At 36.4% G+C, this 23,461-nt stretch overlaps 2 protein-coding genes across 4 annotated transcripts; both read right to left on the bottom strand.

Moving 5' to 3' along the window:
• Positions 1-6,358: 6,358 nt before the first annotated feature.
• On the bottom strand, positions 6,359-8,787 carry LOC142626872 (uncharacterized). The gene is made up of 4 exons (XM_075800577.1): positions 8,505-8,787; positions 8,349-8,416; positions 8,188-8,242; positions 6,359-7,119 (listed from the first exon to the last, which is right to left on the bottom strand). The coding sequence occupies exons 1-4, from the start codon at positions 8,602-8,604 to the stop codon at positions 6,941-6,943; spliced, it is 402 nt and encodes a 133-aa protein (XP_075656692.1). The 5' UTR covers positions 8,605-8,787; the 3' UTR covers positions 6,359-6,940.
• Positions 8,788-17,381: 8,594 nt separating this feature from the next.
• Positions 17,382-22,850, bottom strand: LOC142629501 (uncharacterized). Of its 3 annotated transcripts, none has more exons than XM_075803500.1 (6): positions 22,790-22,850; positions 22,148-22,226; positions 20,682-20,791; positions 18,933-19,735; positions 17,795-18,462; positions 17,382-17,703 (listed from the first exon to the last, which is right to left on the bottom strand). In XM_075803500.1, the coding sequence occupies exons 3-6, from the start codon at positions 20,689-20,691 to the stop codon at positions 17,595-17,597; spliced, it is 1,590 nt and encodes a 529-aa protein (XP_075659615.1). In that variant the 5' UTR covers positions 20,692-20,791; positions 22,148-22,226; positions 22,790-22,850; the 3' UTR covers positions 17,382-17,594. The 3 variants fall into 3 exon arrangements, with proteins under 3 accessions (XP_075659615.1, XP_075659616.1, XP_075659614.1); XM_075803501.1 differs by lacking the exon at positions 22,790-22,850 and having other exon boundaries at positions 17,795-18,080; positions 18,168-18,462; positions 22,148-22,611; XM_075803499.1 differs by lacking the exon at positions 22,790-22,850 and having other exon boundaries at positions 22,148-22,697.
• Between the last annotated feature and the right edge of the window lie 611 nt (positions 22,851-23,461).

The raw sequence follows: 23,461 nt of genomic DNA, 5'->3' as shown, positions 1-23,461 counted from the left end.
AAATCCCAAAATCCTTAAGTTTCAATCATCTTCATCTTCTTCATCATCATCTTCTATGGAGTGTGAAAAAAAAAAGAATAAAGGAGGAAATACGAAATAAGGAAATAAAGATAAAAGATGAAAAAAGAGATGTAGTACCTCTGTGGACGGATGAGTTCTTGCAGAAGAAGAAGAAGAAAAAAAAAAGAAAAAAAAGAGGAAGTAGCACGAGTAGGAGAGCTCTGTGGAATGCTCTAGAGAATGGGAGAAGTGGCTGGGAAAAGTGAGGAAAGAAGGAAATAAAGGAAAGGAGCTATACGTGGGTGGAGGAGAAAAAAAGAGTGGGAAAAAAAAGGAAAAAAAAAAGGGGGGGGGGGAAAAGTAGGAAATGCAGTGACGTGTGGAGGAGATAAAAAGATGCAAAGAAAAAGGAAAGAAAAAGACAATACTATTACAATATTTTCACAATAAATTTTAAGTGATAAATTATTATTAGTAAATATTTGTGAGAAAAAAATAATTTTTATAGAAAGAGAAAAAAATAATTTTAGTAGTACGTTCAAATTTTAATCAGTATTACTTTTTATCACAATAAATCTTAAGTGGTAAGTTATTTTTAGATAATATTGGTGAGAAAAAAATAATTTTTATAGAAAGAGAAAAAAATAATTTTAATAGTTAATTCAAATTTTAATCGGTATTAATTTTTATCACAATATTTTCACAATAAATTTTAAGTGATAAGTTATTATTAGCTAATATTGGTGAGAAAAAAATAATTTTTATAGAAATTTTTTTTTTAATAGTATGTTCAAATTAAAATCAGTATCAATTTTTATCACAATATTTTCACAATAAATCTTAAGTGGTAGGTTATTATTAGCTAATATTGATGAGAAAAAAAATAATTTTTTTAGAAAGAGAAAAATTGATTTAAGTATATGAAGTAGTTGATTTAAGTATGAAATAAACTCCCTTATATATACATTGTCCTTTTTGGTAATTTACCTCTTAAACTGCAACTTTTATAAATGCTTGCCAAACACTCAGCTTTTTTAAAAAGCAATTTTTAACAGTTTTTACCAAACACTCAGCTTTTTAAAAAATCACTTTTTCATTATACACTTTTTAAAAACTCAACTTTTTCATTATGCACTTTTCCAAAAAGCCCAACCAAACTCACCCTATCTAAGAGTGGGCAAGTAATGATTAGGCTCTTGTAATTTATTTATTAGTCTTGGATATGCCAATTAAAACATGGTACCAAAAGTACCTTGTTATGGTGTTGGGGTAAACACAACCACAAATTATAAAGGGGATGATAATCTAGTGAATGTTTCATTTGGTGACAACCATCATAGACCAAGATACCATACTTAATAGATGGGATCAGAGTATAAAGAAAAAAGAGATGGAACAACTGGTACACTTAATAGATGATAATTTAGGATAGCACGCGTCAAGTTCTTATTGCGCCTTTTTCATTAACTTTGGCTAGAAATTTTCTTGCAACTGTCTTGAAGTAACTACTATCTTTCACATGCTTCTTACTGCTCTCACTTAAGTAAAACCGCTCGAAGTAACTGCTATACTTTAGTATCCAATAGATTAATGTCATCTCAATCTTCTTTGGGCTTTAGTCTAATGTTAATTTACTAATGACATGACAGTCTTGTTGGCATTTCTTTTCCACACGGCTAGCTCTTTCTTATCATGCCATATGTTCAATTTATAAATTAATTATTTGTCCAAACAGGTAAGGAACATATATAGGAAATTTGTTGAGAAGTGTTAGTTGGGTGAAAAGTGGAAGAAGATGAAGGAGAAGAAGAGTTGGAAGCCAGAAGAATGATAGGCTCTAATACCAAATTCAACTGCACTAGATTTGATAAATTTGTCACTCACATAATCTGCTGAGTGTTGTGTGTGTGTGTGTATATATATATAGTGTATAGGAATAGGAGATAGGGGTAGGTTAATAGGGAGAAGCTTCTCTTAAAGTTTTGAACTCCTCATGGGTGAGAAATTTATAATTGGAATCTATATTCTAACATCGTATATACAAAGAATAGTTTCTTTCCTCACAAATATTTGAACCCAATGCCTTATTCATGTTCAAGAAAAAGAGATATACCACTTGATTTTTTTTTTTTTTTGGTTGAAAAAAGGTAACATCGCAGGCTAATCAATCTAAATTCACATTGTGAGTCGTCGATACTTATGTCAAACATAAAAAATTATAACCTGAAATTTTCTTCGAGAACTCTTATAGCTTTGATTTGTAATCTTTATTGGGGTTGCACTAGCAAATTTAGTGAATCTTAAAGTTATGAATGGATTTAAGTTTATGAAATAAACAAGTCACCTAGCATGACCACATATATAGTTGCAGCATGAGTCATGATATAGCTGGGTGAAGGTTTCAGTCCCAATATTCTTCTTCAAGTAATTCTTATAGTATTAGAGTTAGTGAATAGTGAGTGAGGTGGACTCGTAAATTGGGTTAGAGCAATCTCACTAGTCAATGTAAAATACAAAAAGCAGTGAGTTTTACACATTTTTGTTAAAAAATTACCCACATTAGTGGATCTATAATACTGTTCATATGCAAAAATGCTACGGTAACGGTATTGTATATATTTACAAGGTTACTGTAACTTTGCATTTTAATATTTTATTAGTTTTTTCTCTCACCATCAAACCTCCACACTCTCTCTCTTCACTCTTCTGCTACATCTCTTATTTTCCATCTCACTCTCTCTCTACAACCAATTAATCTGTCCACTCCCTAACACAACCCAGCACCACCCAAAAACCACCACCACCATCACAACATTACAATACATAATAATCTGACCTCAAAATAAACAGAAAATCAAACACATCCACACACAGACAAACCAATATATATATATAGAGAGAGGGAGAGAGAGAGAGAGAGAGAGAGAGAGAGAGAGTATTGTTGCGAACTTGTGGTTGAGGGTCGGTGCTTGGGGGTCAATTGAAACATGTCTCGGTGCTTGTGAAGGAGGTCGGAGTTTGTGGGTCAATTGGAATGAGTTTTTGTGCTTGACACTGCTTGTGGATATGGATGCTTGTGGCAGCTTGGAGTTTGAACAGAGGGAGAGGCGTTTTGACCTTGAGGGAGAGAGGGAGAGGTGATTTGAGCAAAGAAGAAGAAGAAATAGTGACAGCAGCGGAGAGAGAAGAAACAAATTGTGGGCTTGGATGAGAAAGTGGTGAGAGGTGAGATCGTGAGAGAGATTAGATAAACTACGGCCATCAATTTATCTATTGTACACCAAACTTTTACTTTTAGATGTGAAAGGAGAGGGAGAGAGAAATATTAAATGAAAATACTAATAAAAAAGAATAATACCGATTATTTAAATAAGATAAAAGTGTATGATAGATAAACTGAAATAGATATTTTTTAGAAGTAATAGTGTAAAATAGAAAAAAGCAAGTTCTTAGTGTAAAATAGACACCACCACAACATTACAATACATAATAATCTGACCTCAAAATCAATAGAAAATTAAACACATCCACACACAGACAGACCAATATATATATATATATATATATATAGAGAGAGAGAGAGAGAGAGAGAGAGAGAGAGAGAGAGAGAGAGAGAGAGAGAGAGAGAGAGAGTATTGTTGCAAACTTGTGGTTGTGGGTCGGTGCTTGGGGGTCAACTGGAACATGTCTCGGTGCTTGTGAAGGAGGTTGGAGTTTGTGGGTCGACTGGAATGAGTTTTTGTGCTTGACACTACTTGTGGAGATGGATGCTTGTGGCGGCTTGGAGTTTGAATAGAGGGAGAGGCGGTTTGACCCTGAGGGGAGAGGGAGAGGTGATCTGAGCAAAGAAGAAGAAGAAATAGTGACGGCAGTGGAGAGAGAAGAAACAGATTATGGGCTTGGATGAGAAAGGGGTGAGAGGTGAGACCGTGAGAGAGATTAGATAAACTACGGCCATCAATTTATCTATTAGACACCAAATTTTTACTTTTAGATGTGAAAGGAGAGATATATATATATATATATATATATATATATAATGAAAATACTAATAAAAAAGAATAATACCAATTATTTAAATAAGATAAAGGTGTATGATAGATAAACTGATATAGATATTTTTGAGAAGTAATAGTGTAAAATAGAAAAAAGTGAGTTCTTAGTGTAAAATAGACACCACTACAACATTACAATACATAATTACCCGACCTTAAAATCATCAAAAAATCAAACACATCAACACACAGACACCCCAATATATATATATATAAAGAGAGAGAGAGAGAGAAAGAGAGAGAGAGTATTGTTGCGAACTTGTGGTTGTGGGTCGGTGCTTGGGGGTCAATTGGAACATGTCTCGGTCCTTATGAAGGAGGTCGGAGTTTATGGGTCAACTGGAATGAGTTTTTGTGCTTGACATTGCTTGTGGTGGCTTGGAGTTTGAACAAAGGGAAAGGCAGTTTGACCCTGAGGGAGAGAGGGAGAGGTGATCTAAGCAAAGAAGAAGAAGAAATAGTGACAGCAGCGGAGAGAGAAGAAACAGATTCTGGGCTTTGATGAGAAATGGGTGAGAGGTGAGACTGTGAGAGAGATTAGATAAACTAAGGTCATCAATTTATCTATTATACACCAAAATTTTACTTTTAGATGTGAGAGGACAGAGAGAGAGAGAGATATTATATGAAAATACTAATAAAAAAAAATAATACCGATTATTTAAATAAGATAAGGGTGTATGATAGATAAACTGATATAGATATTTTTGAGAAGTAATAATATAAAATATAAAAAAGTGAGTTCTTAGTATAAACTAGACAAACTTTTAAAAAGAGGGATGCTAATGTTCAAAAAATTGGCTAATCCTAAGAGCATCCACAGCAGTGGAGCTAAATAGCTATATTGCTATTTTAGCTCCACTCAAACCCCAAAATCCCTCCTGCAGCAGTGGAGGCAAAGCTAAAAATTTTTAGCTTTGCGCTACAGTGCTCATGTAGCAATACATGAGCACTGTAGCTGAGAGTTATAAAAAAAAAAAAAAGAATTTTTTATTCGGGGCCCGATTAAAATAATTCAAACAAAACGCCTCTCTCTCTCTCTCTCTCTCTCTCTCTCTCAGTCACTCTCATCTTTGTGTGCATTGAAGCTTTCAACTCTCTCAACTCTCATCTCTTCTCTTTCAACTCTCTCAACTCACTCAAGCTCACTGCCGCCGGCCCGTCACCGACCCACCAGCTGAGACCCATGCCGTCCGAAGCTCTCAACTCTCTCAAGCTCACCGTCGCCGAGACCCACCGTCACCGACCCACCAGCTGAGACCCACCGCCGATCAACCCTCTCAACCTCAGACCCACTCCATCCCAAGCTCTCAAACCCACACCGTCACCGACCCTCCAAGCCACCGATTAGCTCAGACCCAGGCCGCCGATCCTTATGAGTTTGATCTGGGTTTTTGGTTGAGTTTGACTGCCGATCCTTTTGAGCTCACCGCTGATCCTTCTGGGTTTTGCTCCATTGTTTTTTCCTTTCTTTTATCACCGTGCCTTTCTCTGTCTCTCATTCACTTTCAGAAAGAAAAGTTCAGAGGATTGAAGAAATGAAGCAAACAAAGAGGAAAAAAAAAATACGTGTATTTGGATGAAACCAACAAATAAGATAAATAAGAAAAATAAAATAAAGAATAATAAGAAATTAAAATTAAGTAATGTTTTATAATATTTTTGTAATAAATTTTAAGCGGTAGATTATTACTATTTGATATTGGTGAGAAAAAAATAATTTTTTTGATGGTGGCGGTTGCAGTGGTGGTGGCTGTTGCAATGGCGGTGGTGGTAGTGACAGTGGTGATGACAGTAGCTGTGATTGTTGTTTATTGTAGAGAATATATTATTCTATTACGTGGCGGCGGTGACGGTCGGCGGCGGTAGCGATTGCGGTGGCGGTGGAAGAGTCGGTGGCGGTGGCGGTAGTGGTAGTGATAGCGGTTGCGGTTGCGGTTGGTTGTGATTGTTATTTATTGTAATGAATATATTATTTTATTGTAGTAGATATATTATTTTATTGTGAGGTTTATATTATTTTATTGTGTTGAAAGTTAAAATAGATCTACTGCTGCAGCATATTTTGTAAAATATATAAGTAAAATAGATAAAATAACTTTTTGTAAAACTAAAAAATTAAATTTTTAGCTCCACTACTGTGGATGCTCTAAATCTCGTGCCCCATGTTCACACAATAAAATATGCAAAAAAAACTAGAGAACATGCAAACGTGATTGTCTGGTAATTAGAATGGGTGAGCAGGAGTCCAAGATTATATAATTGGAATGCTCAAATCTATCAAGAGGGTCAAACATTCGTACTACTATCACACCATAGAAAGGTGTTCCCTCTCGATCATAACAACAAAGTCCAAAAAGTACATCACATGTGCCAAAATGTATGGCGTGACAACGTAACATAGGGTTTAATACCGAGGTTGAAACTTGAACGTCTCCCACTTCCACTTCCACTTCCCATCAATCAAAATACAATACAAATTAAACTTGTTTACTATAATCAAGCACGTAGTGTTGGTTTCCAACTAATACAAACATGGTTTGTAACGCGTGAGAGACTGTGGGGTTTGTGTTTGTGACCCCAATATTTGACTACTATTTAGAAAAAAAGTTGATCGATAAGACAAATATAGGATTAACTTGCACGCACCGGTAGGGGTAGGGTCCTTTTGTGGGGTTTTAAAACAAAATCTTAGAATTTTGATCCGTAATGTCGGCCACCATACACAATAGAAGAAGACACATTCCTCAATTCCCTAACTACAATAACATTACTTTTGCCAAAACTGTGTCCAAAAACTGACTCAAAGTAGCTTGTTCTGTACTTGTACACTGGGAATGAAATCAGATACCCTTGCCTCAGCCTTGATCCATATATCCCATGTTTCATGGAGTAACCGGCATGGACTTGTTATGTATGGGACGTCTTCTTCTAACACTGGAATAATCCATTGTATAAAACTCTGACTCATCTGCACCTCTCTCCACCCATTCTCTCCATGTCCCTTTGTTTCCATGCACCACATTATTAACTTGCTCCTTATTATCATGCTTTGCCTGCTTACCTGGACATGTCCCATCAAATAATAAGTAATTAAAACATGTCACTCAAGCATGTTTAGCACGCAATTAATTAGATATTGTTACGTGAGAAATGACATTTTTCTACATTTTACTCATTTTAAACATATTATGGAAGTAGTATATATCAACGAGTGTGACAATTTAGTCACATATACATCAGATTTTTACTATATCAACTTTTCCACTACTGTATACCTGCTTAACATTTTGTTATTAGTGTATTAATTTCTTTTTACCTAACCCATAAAAAGGTGTTAAGTTTTTGGAAGATATTAGTTATTTTGAAAAGTATTATTTAGAAGCTGAAGCTGAGAGTACTGGCTTTTATTTTTATTTTCTTTCATCAAATAGCTTAATAAGATACCATAAAACTTATGATCCGTTTAGATTAAGGGGAGGGAGGGAGAGTAGAGTAGATTTAGTACAAAAATAGCTTATTTATAGTCAACACTACTTTACTCCTCTCCACTCCCCCTCCTTTCTCCCTCCATTCAAACAGGTCATTAATAGTACTACTGCTACTCCTCCAAATAGTGAAGAACTAATTTGCAAGCTAACTACAAAAACTGCATCTGCTTCTAAAATTACTAGCTACTAATATATGTCTTGGGGAACGAAGCATTTGGTCAATAGAGAAAAAAATAAGGGAGAAAATAAAAAGGGTTGCTCGAGTGGAAGGAAATATTCAACAATTTTATTTGTGAATTCTAGAGACCTGCACAAGGTGCACCATATCAATATAAGGCCCTATTATATACTCATCATAGAAAGGACAAGAAATGATATTTGCAAATCGAATATTGCAAGAATATTCATGTCAAGGCCAGCAAAGAATCCTACTGTAATTTTTTTGTGCACCTGAGAAAAGGCTACTAATTTGATGCTATTAAAAAGGAGCCTGAGGTCACTGTTTCTTACATTATATATCAATATATATCCCCTATTGCCATAGCTTCGATTTTCAACATTTTCCTTCTGTATGTGATGACAAAGCTATGTAACTTTCATATTTAGGGTATTTATTTTGTGATATAAATTTAGGTAATCACCTGCAACATATTCCACATTGTATGATGTGGAATCTTGACCTCCATATTCTTTAACCTGTTTCTCAGCAAAATAAGAAAGGAGTTAATTTAAGAAACATAGAGATGTCTAAGAATTTCAAGACAAAAACAAGATTTTTCGATTCTCTCAAATGGGTTCCTACCGTCACTTCCTCAAAGAGTCTGAGCTTTCTTGGCAGTGCAGGGAGAGAATAATGCTGGAGTTCATTGGCTGCCAGTAATGCAAAGTAATGAGATCATAAACATCAAAAAGAGAGGAAGAGTGTTAGTTGAGAGGGAGGGAGGGAGAGAGAATGTACCCTTTTCATGTGATGGTTGCACCTGAATTTGTAAAGATGCAGATGGTGTTAGCAAAGCCAAGAGGACAAAACACAGCGTAGTCATAACTATCAGCTCCATTACTTACTAGCTAGCAAGGAGGCTTGCATGAAAAACTTATATGGGATTGATTCTATATCAACCAGGGGAGGAAATGGGTTTGATTTATATCCACCAACTCATCAAGGGAGGACAGCATGCACGAGAGAGACAGAGAGGGGGGGCATACACAAAACACAAAATAGAGAGTTCCAAAACAACTAGTACATGGAAATCTCATCCCTTTTTAGAAGGCTTCACGCCTTTGGGGTTGGTTTTATCACCAAATCTTGTAGGGCCCTCAGTTTCTATCTTGCTAATTTATGTGAAGGACGAACAACAGCTCAATTTTTCTTTGCCCAAATGGTGAAAGAAAATATTTGATAATTCCATAGTGATGTGCTTCAAAATTATCTTCCCTCTCTACCTTTTCTTATCTAAAAGGGACTAGGCCACCTCATGTGTCCTTGAATCATTTTAATAGTCATTAATGTCCTTTATGCTTTGCTTTAGGGGGTACTGTAAGTAAGAAATTAAGAATTGTATATCACCTTTACACTTCCAACAACTGCCAATTAGAAACCCTACTTTCAGGGGTAATGACATAACACCATGTTTTGTGTTTGCCAGGTAAGTTGAACTTGAATACTCCAAGAAAGTTCATTAGATATAGGTTTAGTTTGGCTCCAAAATGAATTACGTGAATAGAAATGCTAATAAATTGAAGTAATTGTTTAATATTCGAGGAATATAGACATGATATTTCCTCTTTTCACATGATAGTAGAGATCATTAACTAAATTTATAATTTAATTCACAATTTATATAAGAATAAAGAGTACAATATTTCAACTTTATAAGTACCTAATAACTTTCAATAAATTGATGTTGTTTCTTTAGTAATTCAGGTAATCATTTTCCTTGTTTTACTCAATTTCCAATAATATATAACTAGAGCTAACATTTGGATATCTAGTCAGTTAGAATATGTTAGGATATTGCAAATAATACGTAGTTCATGGTTTACTATGAGTTATCGTAATTTTGTAATCATGATTTTAGGACTACCATTCTAAACCTAACATATTCCTCTATATACTTTACACGACTTTATTGTTATATATATATATATATATATATATATATATATATATATATATATTTTTTTTTTTTTTTTTTTAATATTGCAAAGATATTGTGGGGGGTAAAAAAATTCTTGAATAAACATTTGGGCTTTGGGCCTAATTGGCTGGTACCAGTTTGTTTTAATCAGGGCCTCTAGGCCTACAAGTCAATCCGTATTGTAGTAGTCCGAGGAGTTGTCCAAGAAGGAGTGTCTCCTCGGACAGGTCCAGCAATGACCCTGGGACTTGCTAAATGGGTTAGAGGCAGAACTCTAGAAGAACTGGTGGGTAAGAGGGTGATCCCAGCACCCTTTAGAAGCAGAGACATGTGAGGAATATCTAAGGAAAAAGCTGCTACCACCACATTAAAGGCCCTGCATCTACCTCTCTGGCCGCATTAATGGGGAAATAACCTTTGAACAGTAGGATTCACCCTCCCTGCTATTATTTGAAGACTTCAAGAAGGTAGTGGATGGGACAAGTATCCAAAGGGAAGGTTTGTATGACACGTGGATGAACTAGTGAAGAAGAAATATATAAGGAAACGAGAGAGGAAAAAGAGAGGGATCTGCATTTTCTGCTGAGAGAAAACAGGAACTAAGAATTGTAAACTTTGGCATAGAAAAAAATATATATATACACATATCGTCCTCGGCTTACGTCCGAGGAGGTCTCTTTATCATATTCATCTACCATTTGTTTAAATTGTTGCACTCTAGTCTGTTAATCAAACTTCCAACATCCCGAACCTAGATTTCAAATCCATTCTCTACAAATTTTATTGTATAAGGCTCATTGGGCCCGAGTCCAACAATTGTTTTTGGGTCCGGGTACAATTGTGTACTTACAATTGGCGCCGTCTGTGGGAAATCTAGCGTTGAAGGAATTGGAACATCATGGCAGGCTTGGGTTCACATCATGCAGAATCTCAGGGATCACAGCTCGAAGATCTTTTTAAGCGTCTTGAGCGCCGGAGGGATCGAGAGGGAAGTGTTCATACCGTATATCCTGGCGCGAGTCATACGCGCGGCGGAGGCAGTGCCACCAATGAGGATGATGCCAAGGCCATGCAGAGGGAGATTGACCACCTTAAGAAGAAGCTGCGCCGTGTCAGATGAAGGCGGGCTTCACCCCCATCCAATCCTTCTTCAGGGGAATCCCGGGGAAGTAGTTACAGTTCAAGGTCCAAGACTCCCCTTAGTGAAACCTTCTCTTGCGAAAAGGATGACCTACCAGGTCGTAAGCATAGGAAGCTTCCCTCTAGGGGCTTGGGGAACGACGCTATGAGCCGAGCGTTACACCAACTCTCCAAATCGCCCTTCTCACGCAGGATTGAGAATGAAAGGCTCCCTAGGCAGTTCACCCAACCCACCTTCACTATTTACAATGGCTGAACAGACCTAGTGGAACATGTGAGCCACTTTAATCAGAGGATGGCGGTTCATTCTCATAATGAAACCTTGATGTGTAAAGTCTTTCCTTCTAGCTTAGGACCTGTTGCTATGAGATGGTTCAATGGACTAAAGTCGGGGTTTGTTGGTTTGTTCAGGGAACTTATTAAGGTATTCGCGTCTTGGTTCATTACATGCAGCAGAGTTCCTCGACTGTTGGACTCGCTATTATCTATGGCTATGAGGGAGGGTGAGACGTTGAAAGCATACTCCGATAAGTATTGGGAGATGTTTAACGAGATAGATGGAGATTTTGACGAGGTGGCGATTAATACTTTTAAAGTGGGCCTTCCCACTGATCATGACTTGAGGAAATCCTTGACTAAAAAGCCCGTACAGAATGTACGTCGCCTCATGGACCATATTGACGAGTACAAAAGGGTTGAGGAAGATCAACAGCAGGGTTAGGGTAAGGCCAAGGTTATCCCGCAGGAGAGAAGGGATTTCAAGTCGGACAGGTACCACAACAATAAGCCGAGGAGAGATTACTCTAGGTAGTCTGGCTCAGCCGCTCCTCAAGCAATTAATACTGTATTCCGAGAACCAGTGCACCAACTACTGGAGAAAGTCCGTAAGGAACCCTACTTCAAATGGCCCAGTAAGATAGCGGGGGACCCTACGAAGCAGAATCAGAATCTTTTTTGCCAGTACCATCAGGATGTGGGTCATACTACTGAGAATTGTCGGACCCTCTAGAACCATCTGGAACAGCTTGTTAGCGAGGGAAAGTTGAAGCAGCACCTGTACCAACCTAACGGGCAAGGCAGTCAGTCAGGTTCAAATAATCAAAAGAACAACTCATCTCGACCGCCTTTGGGAACGATTAATGTCATCTTCGCTGCACCTGGCAGGACTGGTTCCTGTCCTACCAAGGTTATAGCGGTATCACACTCCCAAGCCGAGGAGTCAGGCTCGAAGCCGAAGAGAATTAGAGGGAATATGCTTGTCTTGGGATTCTCAGAGGAGGATAAGGTTGGTACCATCCAACCCCATGATGACGCCCTGGTGGTCATTTTGAGATAGGGAATTACGACGTTAAAAGGGTGATGATCGATCAAGGCAGCGGCGCGAATATTATGTATCCTGACTTATTCAAGGGGCTAAGGTTAAAACTGGAGGATCTCACTCCTTATGACTCCCTACTGATAAGCTTCGAAGGGAAGACTGTCATACCAAAGGGACAGATTCGATTGCCTGTACAGTCTGGCTCGGAAATGGTCGAGGTGGATTTTATTATGGTTGACGCATATTCCCCATACACGGCCATCCTTGCCAGGCCTTGGTTGCACGCTTTGGGTGCTGTCTCCTCAACTTTGCATGTTAAAGTAAAATTCCTTTCGAAGGGACTCATCGAAGAAATTCTTGGCAGCCAAGCAGTGGCAAGGCAATGCATATCGGCTGCAGTACTACATCAAGCCAAATTAGAGTCCTTGGCCTCGGTTATGAAGGACTTATAGCAATTAACAACTCTGGATGCGCCCGATGCGGTGACAGCAGAGGAAGCCATGTGTGAAGGTTTGGAGAGGTTTCTAATAGCCGATGATCCCGAGAGGTTCTTTCAAGTGGGAATACGGTTACCACACCAGGAGAAAATGGAATTAGTCAAGTTTTTGAAAGACAATATAGATGTCTTCGCTTGGGATTCTTATGAGGCCCCGGGGGTTGACCCAAGCTTCATTTGTCATCATTTGAACGTCAACCCTGCTTTTGTTCCTAGGAGGCAACCACCTCGGCGATCCTCCAAAGAGCATTCCAAGGCTATCAAAGAAGATGTGCTTAAGCTCAAAAGGGCTGGTGTTATTAAAGAAGTTTTCTACCCAGAATGGTTGGCGCACACAGTTGTGGTAAAAAAGAAGAATGGGACCTAGATTTCAAATCCATTCTCTTTAAATTTTATTGTATAAAGCTCATTGGATCCAAGCCCAACACTTGTTTTTGGGTCCGAGTACAATTGTGCACTTACAGATATGATCACTCATGGCTTTCCACTGTGAATCATGTAAGCCATCAAGCTATATCACGTTAGTTTCTCTTGCTTTCTCTTTCTCTATAACATTTTCATAGCCAAGTTCTCCATTCCTTTGATATAGTCACTCATAGGATGGTAATTTTGCCCCTTCTTACTTGACCCCGTCCCGCACAGGTTTTCCCCTCCCTGCAAAGGTGGTGGGGTGAGGATAGGGTAAGATTTTAGCCCCACACAACAGGGCGGTGCGAAAATGGATTTAGACTTTTTAAACTTACCCTATCCTATTCTTGCCTTGTACCCACCTTGCATTGATAAATGTTATAATTGTAAATTTTTCATACTCTAAAACTTTACTATTTAAACAAACATATCAATATTAGCTTATTTTATTTTATCCAACGTGACTCTCTGCTTCTATTTTGTTATTTATTATACTATACAATTTTTATTTTTGTTGTGATTTTATCTTGTTGAACACTCTTGGATAATATTAATTAATTTTTGCTAAAAAATAGTTTAATTTGATAAGATAAAAATTTAGTTGTAATTTTAAGTATATTTTTATTAATAAAATATATTTTATTAAAAAAATTATAATAGTTATAGAATAAATTAACAAAAAGGAGAGTTTTATTTTGTCCGATGAGACTTTGCAGGCCCCCAAAGAGCAAAAATGGTGTAAAAAAAAATTTCTTAAGTCATGCGGGATAAGGCAAAGATGGCGCAAGACAGAACCTGCGCCATTGTCATCCTTAGTCACTCATAATACTTTGATTTGCCGACGCATTCATTTTGCAATAATAATCAATGTTAGCCATCATCATCAACCATCGTAGTCCGTCATTGTCAACATTTGTCCCACACCACTCTTTACGTTCAAGATCTGAAATTTCAAACTAAAGTTTCTAGCTTTAATGATATAATACTAAGCCTTTTTCCAGTAAATACCTTATATTGAATTCATTGCAACAGATATTTTTAATATAATATACATGTAGTCTCATAGGACCTATTGTTAGGGACTTAGGCCTAAACCATATTAAATTTCCTTACTTTTACTCTCTGTTTAATATGTCATTTCCCTTTTTTTCTATTTTATCAAGTTAATTAGTTTTTTTATTAGGGAAAAAAAAATCATTCACACAATTCAGTTTATAAAAACACAGTGGGTAAAATACAGTGTGAAAGAAAGACTGCCATTTTTATTATTTTTCATCTACATATCTTTCATTTTATTTTACCAACCAAAGCTAGGCAACAGGTTAACTTCTGCTCGACTTAGTTACATGAATTTCGAATCACAAATTTAAAATGTTTTCTTGCATTTGCTCCTACTAGACTTCTCCTCGAATTCCTCCGGGAAAAACGACTGTACGTATGTGTATAACAGGTCCTTTTCATGAGCAAAGACTAGTAGATGAATTCAGTTACTAAACATTTAAAATAGTAGTCAATTATTAGCCTAACAAATGTCTTCAACTAATCAAGTTACACTGGCTTTTGAAAAACACTTAGAATTAACAGCAGCCTTCTACATATATCTCCTTATATTCATTCCTGTCCCTTTTTCACATGGCAAAGACTTGAAGATTATTACAAAGTGTTGGACTGTTGAACCTGCTTCCCTCTTTTAAGCAAATTTTGGTACGTTTGGCTGAGCTTCTTCTTTTTTTAAGAAAATAAATTGTCTCAAAGTACAACTTATATCTTTAAAAAATATATATATACTTAAGCAAATAAACGAAATTGCCATTTTTCTTAGACAAGTTTTAGCCCACTTTTATTTTATGAGCCCAACTCCCCCTTCTTTGTGAAGTTCCAGAATTTCCTCAATCTTTTGTGGCATTTGGTGATGATAGAACAATGCGAGGGGGACAAATTAAATTGCTATGGTTGTCACGGTTGCTTTCAATGCTGTTCTCACTTCTCACTACCTTGATGAAATGGGACTGCAAATTAGTCCAACAAGTTCATATTCAGGTTTGAGGCCAAATGGATTCCTCCCTTGGCTCCATTTTTCAAGATTAACGTTGAGTCTTAGGCTAAAGCTTTGGTTTTCAATTTGCCAGAGATGTGGGAATCCAAGAGTTTGTCATTGAAGGTCACTCTTTAATTATTTCTCAGGCATTAGGCGAGCAAACTCCTTCCCCTTCCTCTTTGGCCCCAATAATCTATGGCATGATGTCTTTCATCCATGGGTTACGTTGATTGTTGAGTTGAGTTTTTGCAGGCAAGGTAATAGATTGGCATACTTATTAGTAAAACATGTTTTAGGCATTGATGATTTATCTACCTAAATTGAAGAGCATCATTGTTTCTTAGAACAATTTCTTTACGTTGGAAAGACAAAAACCATGATTAATATAACATATAAAAATACATTTTAACCCAAAATGCCTAAGCTAAATGGATATGTACTTAATTATGTTACATTAATTACTCATTTTTCTAATCTTTATTTAATGTGAGACTTCACTTACACGTGTATACCCAATAATCTCCCCCTCACATGTGAGTCTTTGCCTCTCTGTGGGCTTTAAGACCTCTCTGTAGGCCATGAACAAGTCCTACTTGCTCCCTTTTGCCTAATGGGCTTTTTCTTTCACTAGTGCATCATTCATGGGCCTTCACATGTCAACCCTGCACTTCTTTTATCCTCGATAAGAACCTTGCACCTCATCGTTGTCTAGCACCATTGGCAATAATACTCATTTGTTGGGCATTTTCAAAGATCATTTGTGTGGGCTTTATGGGCTTGCTTGGTGTAATATACCATCCTCACTCCAATTGCGAAAGGGACCCCACCTTGCTCCATTTGTGAAAGGGCTTCAAGTATTCACACCCCGTTCTAGCTCCAACTGGGAAAGGAACCTTTGCCCTACACCACCTTGGGCTCTAATACCACTTGTTGGGTCCCAATAATATTATCACGAATATTAGCAATTCAAAATAACAATTACACATAAGAACACAAAATTTATGTGGAAAACCTTTTTCTCTTGAAGGGAAAAAATCACGGGACAAACTCCAAATAATTTCACTATTATCAAATCAATTACAACAATTCTTGTGTATATTTCACAGCTAAAAAAAAAATCTCTTTTTTTTTCTTTGCTCTCTCCTTTTTATTTTCTTCTCCACGCATAACTCTCTCTTGGCTTTACGGCAATCTTTGTTGCTGCTCTCTATTTTCCCTTTCCACATAAGGAGGACCCTTGGGCCAAAGTCATCAAATTCTTTGTAGCATTGTCTATTTATAAGACTTTTTTGCTATTCCCTATTGGACTATAAATGCATTACCTCTTTAACAAATAATCTATTTCCTCTTAAACTAGGAATACATTACCTCTTTAACAAGGAATAGACTTCCTTCCACACCAAAGAATAGTCTTTCCTTCTATAACAAGGAAATCCAAATTAATTTTTCCTTCTTCAACTAGAAAACATAATTGAATTTTCAAGTCACAATTGGAATTTGAGGCAATTTCCTAACAATCTCCACCTATCAATTGTCCTCAACTATCTTCTTTCCTCTTGGAATAGCTCCTACCTTAATCAAGTAGTCTTCTTGCATTAACTTTGGAGTAGCTACTTTCCATAGCCTAGAGCTTTCTATGACCCACAAGGCACAAAGTTCATAAATTCAAATTGATGAAATTTGAAATTTAAATTATACTCCAATTGCATATTAGGATTTGCATTAGTTCAAATTGTATTCATCTTTGCTTTAGTCTCAAACTGTATTTAGATAACCATTTGTTCCTATTTTTTAGGATTAGATTTTATAGGTTATTTCATTCTAGGCTATTTATATAGGTTGAAGGCATTAATAAGAATTAAACAAAAAATTAACCCTTAAATGTCTTTCTTATCATATAGAGCTTCTGTTTTTATTTACTAGGTAAGAGTGGATAATTGAATCCCAGTACAAATACCATCACACAGGATAAGGATGCCAATTGGGGTCTAGAGCTGCTGTTAAGTTCAAAAGAATGATAGGAAAAGAAAAATAAAATTAAAAGTTGCTTGATTCTAAACGCTTTAAGATTTAGGGAACTTTGCTTCATATTGAATTGTTAACAATGGATAGGAACTTTACTGCAGGGATGTCTAACAATAGTTACAATGTACCCTATTCACCTTAAATTGGTAAAAAATATGCGGATGAAAACTTTTCGTGGAGGACTAGGTCTATGGCTAACTGGTAAAGTTATATTGCACTCCATCAATTAACTATTTGAAACCTTAAAAGTTTAATTTGTTACACTAACTACGTCAGAGAAAAATTAGATTCAGATAATGAAAAAATATAGGACATTGCTTACATCTCAGCTGAATGGGGCCAAACTCAAAGCATGACACTAAGAACCTACTGCACAATACACACCACGCTAGAAAGAGGATGTATATATTTATAAAATTAGAAAAGGGTAAATTTTGAATGATGTATAAAATTAGATTCTAGACCTATGGATAGAGAAGAAGCATTTAGAATCTACAGCAAAGAAGGCCCTGCTTCCAACCTCTATGCTTTCGGAAGCACCTCTGGTCAGCTTTTGCCATTCTAACTGGACTACTATTCCATTCCGACTGTAATCTGTAGGCACGATAAGCAAATACAAGGTGTTATGGAGTTGGATATATAGAGACAATAAATAACCAGAGGTAAGGAGTATAAAGTTAATTACACAGGAAAGGCAAAGGAACGAGTGCTGGTTGTGCTGCTATCTGATCGAAGAGAGATGCTGCCAGAATTAGTGACTGGCCCAGAGAAGTTTATAAGACTTGATAAAGTACCTACTGCAGAGAAACTTTCCTCTCCCTGACCGGCCGCAGAAAAACTTACCTCTCCCTGACCATGTTGAAGTTGCCTTGAAACTGTCTGAGTATCAGAAATTCCATTTTCAAGCTCTGACATCTTTTTTGTTTCAAGACCATTGTCACCATTTTCAGGACTCAACTTTCTTCCACTAACTGCAGGTGCTAAAGAGTCAAAATCAAAAGTGATGCTCCCACTTTCAACCTTACTATTGTAATATAACTCATTGGAGAGACTGCTACCGTTTGTTTCTTCTGCTGCAGAAACCTTAGTAGGGCTTGATGACACTGCATCCCCATTGTCATTGTTTGATTCTTCTGCTGCCAACATTTGATCCCCACTGCTATTGTTTAATTCTTCCACTGCAGAAACCAAAGTTGTGCTTGCCAACATTGAATCCCCCCTGCTATTGTTTGATTCTTCACTAGCAGAAACCAAAGTTGAGTTTGCCAATATTGAATCCTCGCTACTATTGTTTGATTCTTCTGTGGCAGAAATCAAAACATGGTTCGCCAAGATTGCTTCTTCACCAGAAACCTACATTTAAACCATTACAATCAGCATTGGACTTTGAAATGCCAACCTCTCTCAAGCGTAAACAATATTTTACCCAACAACAAACTGTAAGTTCCAACTTCTAGTGCCTGTCTATCCCACAATATGACCACTAATATGAACAATTTATGTTGTCATTGTTGGAGACTGAAAGATTGCCACCTTCACATCATTAAACGATTTTATTATTATTTTAAGAGAAAAGGTTCATAGTATGGATTGAAATATTATGCAACAATGAGACCTATTTTATGCCCCGAATCTCATGCAAGTAGTTGTGTGCCAGAATCCCTGTCAATGAAATAATTTTCCACTGAAAGGAAGCTTTGTCCACTACCATGATAAGATGATAAAAACTTCCAAGATAGTGGATCTTAACAAAGGTGTAAATCAGCTATTATTACCAGTTGTTTTGGCATATTACACAAAAACTTTGGCTAAGAGATGAATACCTGGAAGGGCTGTTGTTCAACTTCATCATTGTTCGAAGACTTGTAGTGGGAAGTATATGTGCCCATATCTACAACTGGAAGCTTCTCTCCAGGCAAAAACATCTCTTTGGAGACATCATTCGCAATAGTAACAGGGGAGTCTTCCCCTGTCGTCATCAAATCCTTGGGATCACATTGATTAGCTGAATCCTTATTAGAATCATTTTCTGCTGAAAACTTCAAAGCATCTGGAATGGATGTATCAATATCTTCTTTTTCTTTCACCAGTTCTTTGTTTTGATCCTTCACAGCAGGCAGAAAGATGCAAAGAGTTTTCTCATCTGTACCACTCTCAAACAGGATCTTCTCCTGGGAAGGCACTCCTTCATCAATGCAGATGTCTTTCACAACATGGTAATTACTCTCTTTGTAGCAAACTGTCAACTCTGGCAGTCCACATTCCATAATGCTTTTGTCCATAACAACATCCGAGTCCTTGTCAAATGGTCCTGTTTCTCTGGAAGAATGAATAGGTGATGCAACAAAATCTCTGACCTCGTCTTGGTTTTCAATTTTTAAACCATCCATGCTCAGGGAGCAATCAAAGTTTGTTGCAGTCCAACCATGGCTGTCATCTAAGTCATATGGTAATCCCCCAGTACCCCTCTCAGTGCCCTTTAAGTCACATGAGATCCTCTTTTGATTTTCCTTCATTATCAGGTTTCCTGACTTCATAGCAGTGTGTATAGCATTGTCATTGTATTCGAAAGGCTTAGAATCAGGCTTATGACCAAGAGCCGAATGGCAAAACACTGGTTCACTATCTGCAAGTACATTAAAATGTGGAATGCCAGTGAATACTGAAACCAGGAACATAAATATAGTCATATACACATCATTCAGGTCCTGTATCATATTGAGGAATTTGAGTGCATAGAAAATAAATCCAGTGACAATTTAGAGCTTGAAAATTTAATTGATAGAACATTTAAAGACACAATTAACTTAGGATAGAACAGTAAGCCTGCAAGTTCTCAGCCAAACCATAAGTTATAATCACTCATCCTCTGACATATGAGGTATTAGTAATAGAAAAGGATGACCAAAAGCGACTATACACGACATAGTTGTTAACTTTACAGCCATGTCAAGAAATATTCACCGCTAAATTCAATAAAGAGAGCATGGAATACAAGTACCTCTGAGAAGTCAAATTCCCAAGTGAATACTCTATTCATCAAAGGAGATAAATTTAAGAATATAATTTATCAAGGTTCCTTGAATTCACAAAAGACTCCAGAATCCACCAGAAAAAAGAATAAGAAATAACTTATATGAAGGTATTACTAGTCTACTACTAACTTATAGTAAAGAAGTCTTAGGGTGGCTAGGAGGCCCTTAGAAAACCCAAATTCGTGTTAGGCACAAATTTAGGCTGAAAATATGAAAATTCACCAAAAATGTTATTCTTAAACAGATCCTAATTCATACTTTACCATATAAGTACCCAATCTTGATTAAAATACTCACAAAAATTCTAAAATAAGTAAATAAAGCCCTATTCTAGAAAATAGAAAGTTGTTATTATTATTATTATTCTATCCAACATCATATTGTCACATATTAAACTTGTCCAAGCCACCCATGAGGCGGAGACAAACTTATATAAGAGCTGCAAGCTGTAAGGATGAGGGGGGGAAAAAAGAAAATTCCAGATGCATGAGTTACACAAAAGAACAGAATTGAAGAAGAGGAAGATTGTGTTCTTACCAAGTTTCATGGTTTACATGAACTGGGAGAGGAGAGAAATTTCCAGAGTAACTGTGTTTGATATTAGAAGCTTACAACAATTCTGGTAGGTGCAAGAAACTTAAGTGAACCTGCTCATCAAACGCAAGACAATGTAGGAAAGTAATATTAAATAACCTTATTTTAAAAAATAAATAAATACATAAAAACTTAGCAATAGAGAAATCAAATGAGCAATAAGATGTTCAAGTTCAAAAAGAGAAACAATTAGACCTCAATTGCTGTCTGCAATGAAAAAAAAGCATTACCAAATATTATTTTCATACATTCTAAATAAACAAATTTAATGGTCTCACAAACTGAAAAAAAAAAAATAGTGCAAATCCAAATGATACAACTGGACAGAACCAAGAATGTAAAACAAGGGTCAAAAGGAGAACAGCAATGAAAACATCATGCTCCTACAACTTGTTACGATCACAATATTGAAGTGCAAAGTTCCATGATGCTGGACATAACCACCCACCAAAACTATACCTAATCTTTAACAAAAAAGAGAAAGCATAGGTCCCTATCATTGCTTTTGTGATAATTAAAGTATATGTCTATTAATAGCCAATACTCAGCTGAGCAGCCATGATAATAACTAAACACAAAAAAGACAGATGCAACTTGCTAAGTTTTCAACAAAAATAACATTGAAACACTATTAAATTAAATTAAGCGCAAAGCAATGCTAATTGATGATTCTGGATTGGCTAAAAAATGGGTAAAGTACAGTTCCTTAGGTGAGTACAATAGGCACGCAAGTAATATTGGTTTAATGTTATTTTTGTGTTTTATTGATGTATAAGGAACCTAATGTACTGCATCCAATGAACTGTAACAAACAAATTCTCCACAGAAACAAACACGTTTCCAATATATTAAGTGTTAACAGTAATAGAACAATTAAATGATTCCATGGCACAGGGAAAAAAGAAACTATTGGCTAACTTTGTTCCTATTCAAGAAATTTACCAAAAATAAAATAAAATAACTAAGTAACTTTCGGCTGATTGTGTGGAATCTAGAGCCCGTTTTCAATATACTAAAAGACAAGGAAAAGTTAAAGACTTTTAGAAAGCTTCTGTAAACTTTCAACAGCAAAATCATAACCCAATTCTTATTTTTTTAATACTAAAGGATTATCTATGAAAAGGAGTATGACACTAGCTCCACGAAATTCCCACCGTCTTTTTGTCTGATAGCTCTGACTAGATCTAATTCATTGCAATTAAAAAAAAAAAAAAAAACACCACCAAGAATAGAAATCCAAAACGCCAACTGAGAAAAATCCCAGATGGGTTTCACTGTAAAAAAACCAAAACTATAGAATTTCAGAGATCTGAATCGGATCCCAACAAACTCAAAGACCCAAAAGAGTAAAAAACGTAAAGATCAAACAAAAAGAAGAAAGAAGTTGTTTTATAAAGTAAATGTAATACCTTTATGATCAGCTCTATATGGAACATGTAAGCCCTTTCTGTTTCTCACTTCACAACAGACAATATCCACGAAGTCTCACTGCACCCAAAAATCTAACCGTTCAAAAAATCCTTAAAACACCAACAAAAGAGTACTCTTTTGTTGGTAGAGAGAGAAAAAGAGACAAGTTTGGTTGGTAGAAAGAACAGAAAAAAGAAAGAATAAGAGATAGAAATAAAAGAGAATCAATATCAAAGGCAAACCCGGCGAGTATTTGAAGAAGAAAGAGTAAAAGAAAGCAAAAAATAGAGAAGGGTGGTGGTGATGGTAGAGGTGGAGGTGGAAGTGGTGGTGGGGGTGTTATTGTTAAGTAGCAAAAAGAAAAGAATAAATATACTTGGGAGTAGTATTTTCTTTTGTTCTTTTATAATTTAGAAAAGGTCTAAAAACTAAAAAGGTCAACTGAGGTGGGGAGAGGTCTCTCTCTCTCTTTCTGCAATAAATACTATTTCATATATAGAGAGATGTAGAGAGAGAGAGAGAGAGAGAGAGAGAGCAACAAAATGAAAGGCTCTCTAATTAAAAGCCTCAGTTTTTGCATTTAATTTCTCACCAATATCAAATCGTATCAATATCTCTCACTTTCCAAAATTTGAACTCACCTCTTTTCTGTGCATTTACCCCTTGTCTTTTTTCTTTCTTTTTTTTAGTTTTTATTTTTTCCTATCATTCAATATCCGGGAAAGTCCTTTTCCTCCGCGCCAAACACCATAAGCCGAGAAACCCTTTTCGTTTTGAGGCCTTGTCCCTCTCCTTATCTAACAAAAGTCCAAACTTGTTGTTGGAGAACCTGAGTTACATACAGCTCTCTCTCTCTCTCTCTCTGTCTCTGTGAAAAAAGTCAAAACCCGAGTGAATAAGTGATGTGGGAACAGCTTAGAGTTTGTCTGTTTGTTTGTTTGATTGATAGTTTGGCCGGAGAAAAAGAAAGGACGGGGAAATACACACACAATCACAGAGACAGAGACAGAGACAGAGAGAATTATTGGTCTGTTGAAACTAACTCTGTATGAATTATGTTTCATATATCTGCAACGACTCTCTCCAGCTCTGTCAGTTTCGAATATATATATATATATATCCTAGAGTTGAAATAAGGTGAGGTGAACTAGAGTTTGGACTTTGGATCCTTGCTCATTCACCAATGTGTTGGGATTTAATATTACTTACTCAATTTTGAGCTGGCCTGCTCTGTCTTCCTGCCCCTCACCCTCTTTTTCTCTCTCTGTCTACTAGCTTTTTTTCTGTTTTATTATTATTATTCTTATATATTT

This window comes from Castanea sativa, chromosome 3, assembly GCF_040712315.1.
Source record: "Castanea sativa cultivar Marrone di Chiusa Pesio chromosome 3, ASM4071231v1".
In the NCBI taxonomy this organism is placed as follows: domain Eukaryota; kingdom Viridiplantae; phylum Streptophyta; class Magnoliopsida; order Fagales; family Fagaceae; genus Castanea; species Castanea sativa.
Note: the sequence above shows the minus strand (reverse complement) of the source record. Positions and strands in the feature narration are given on the sequence as shown.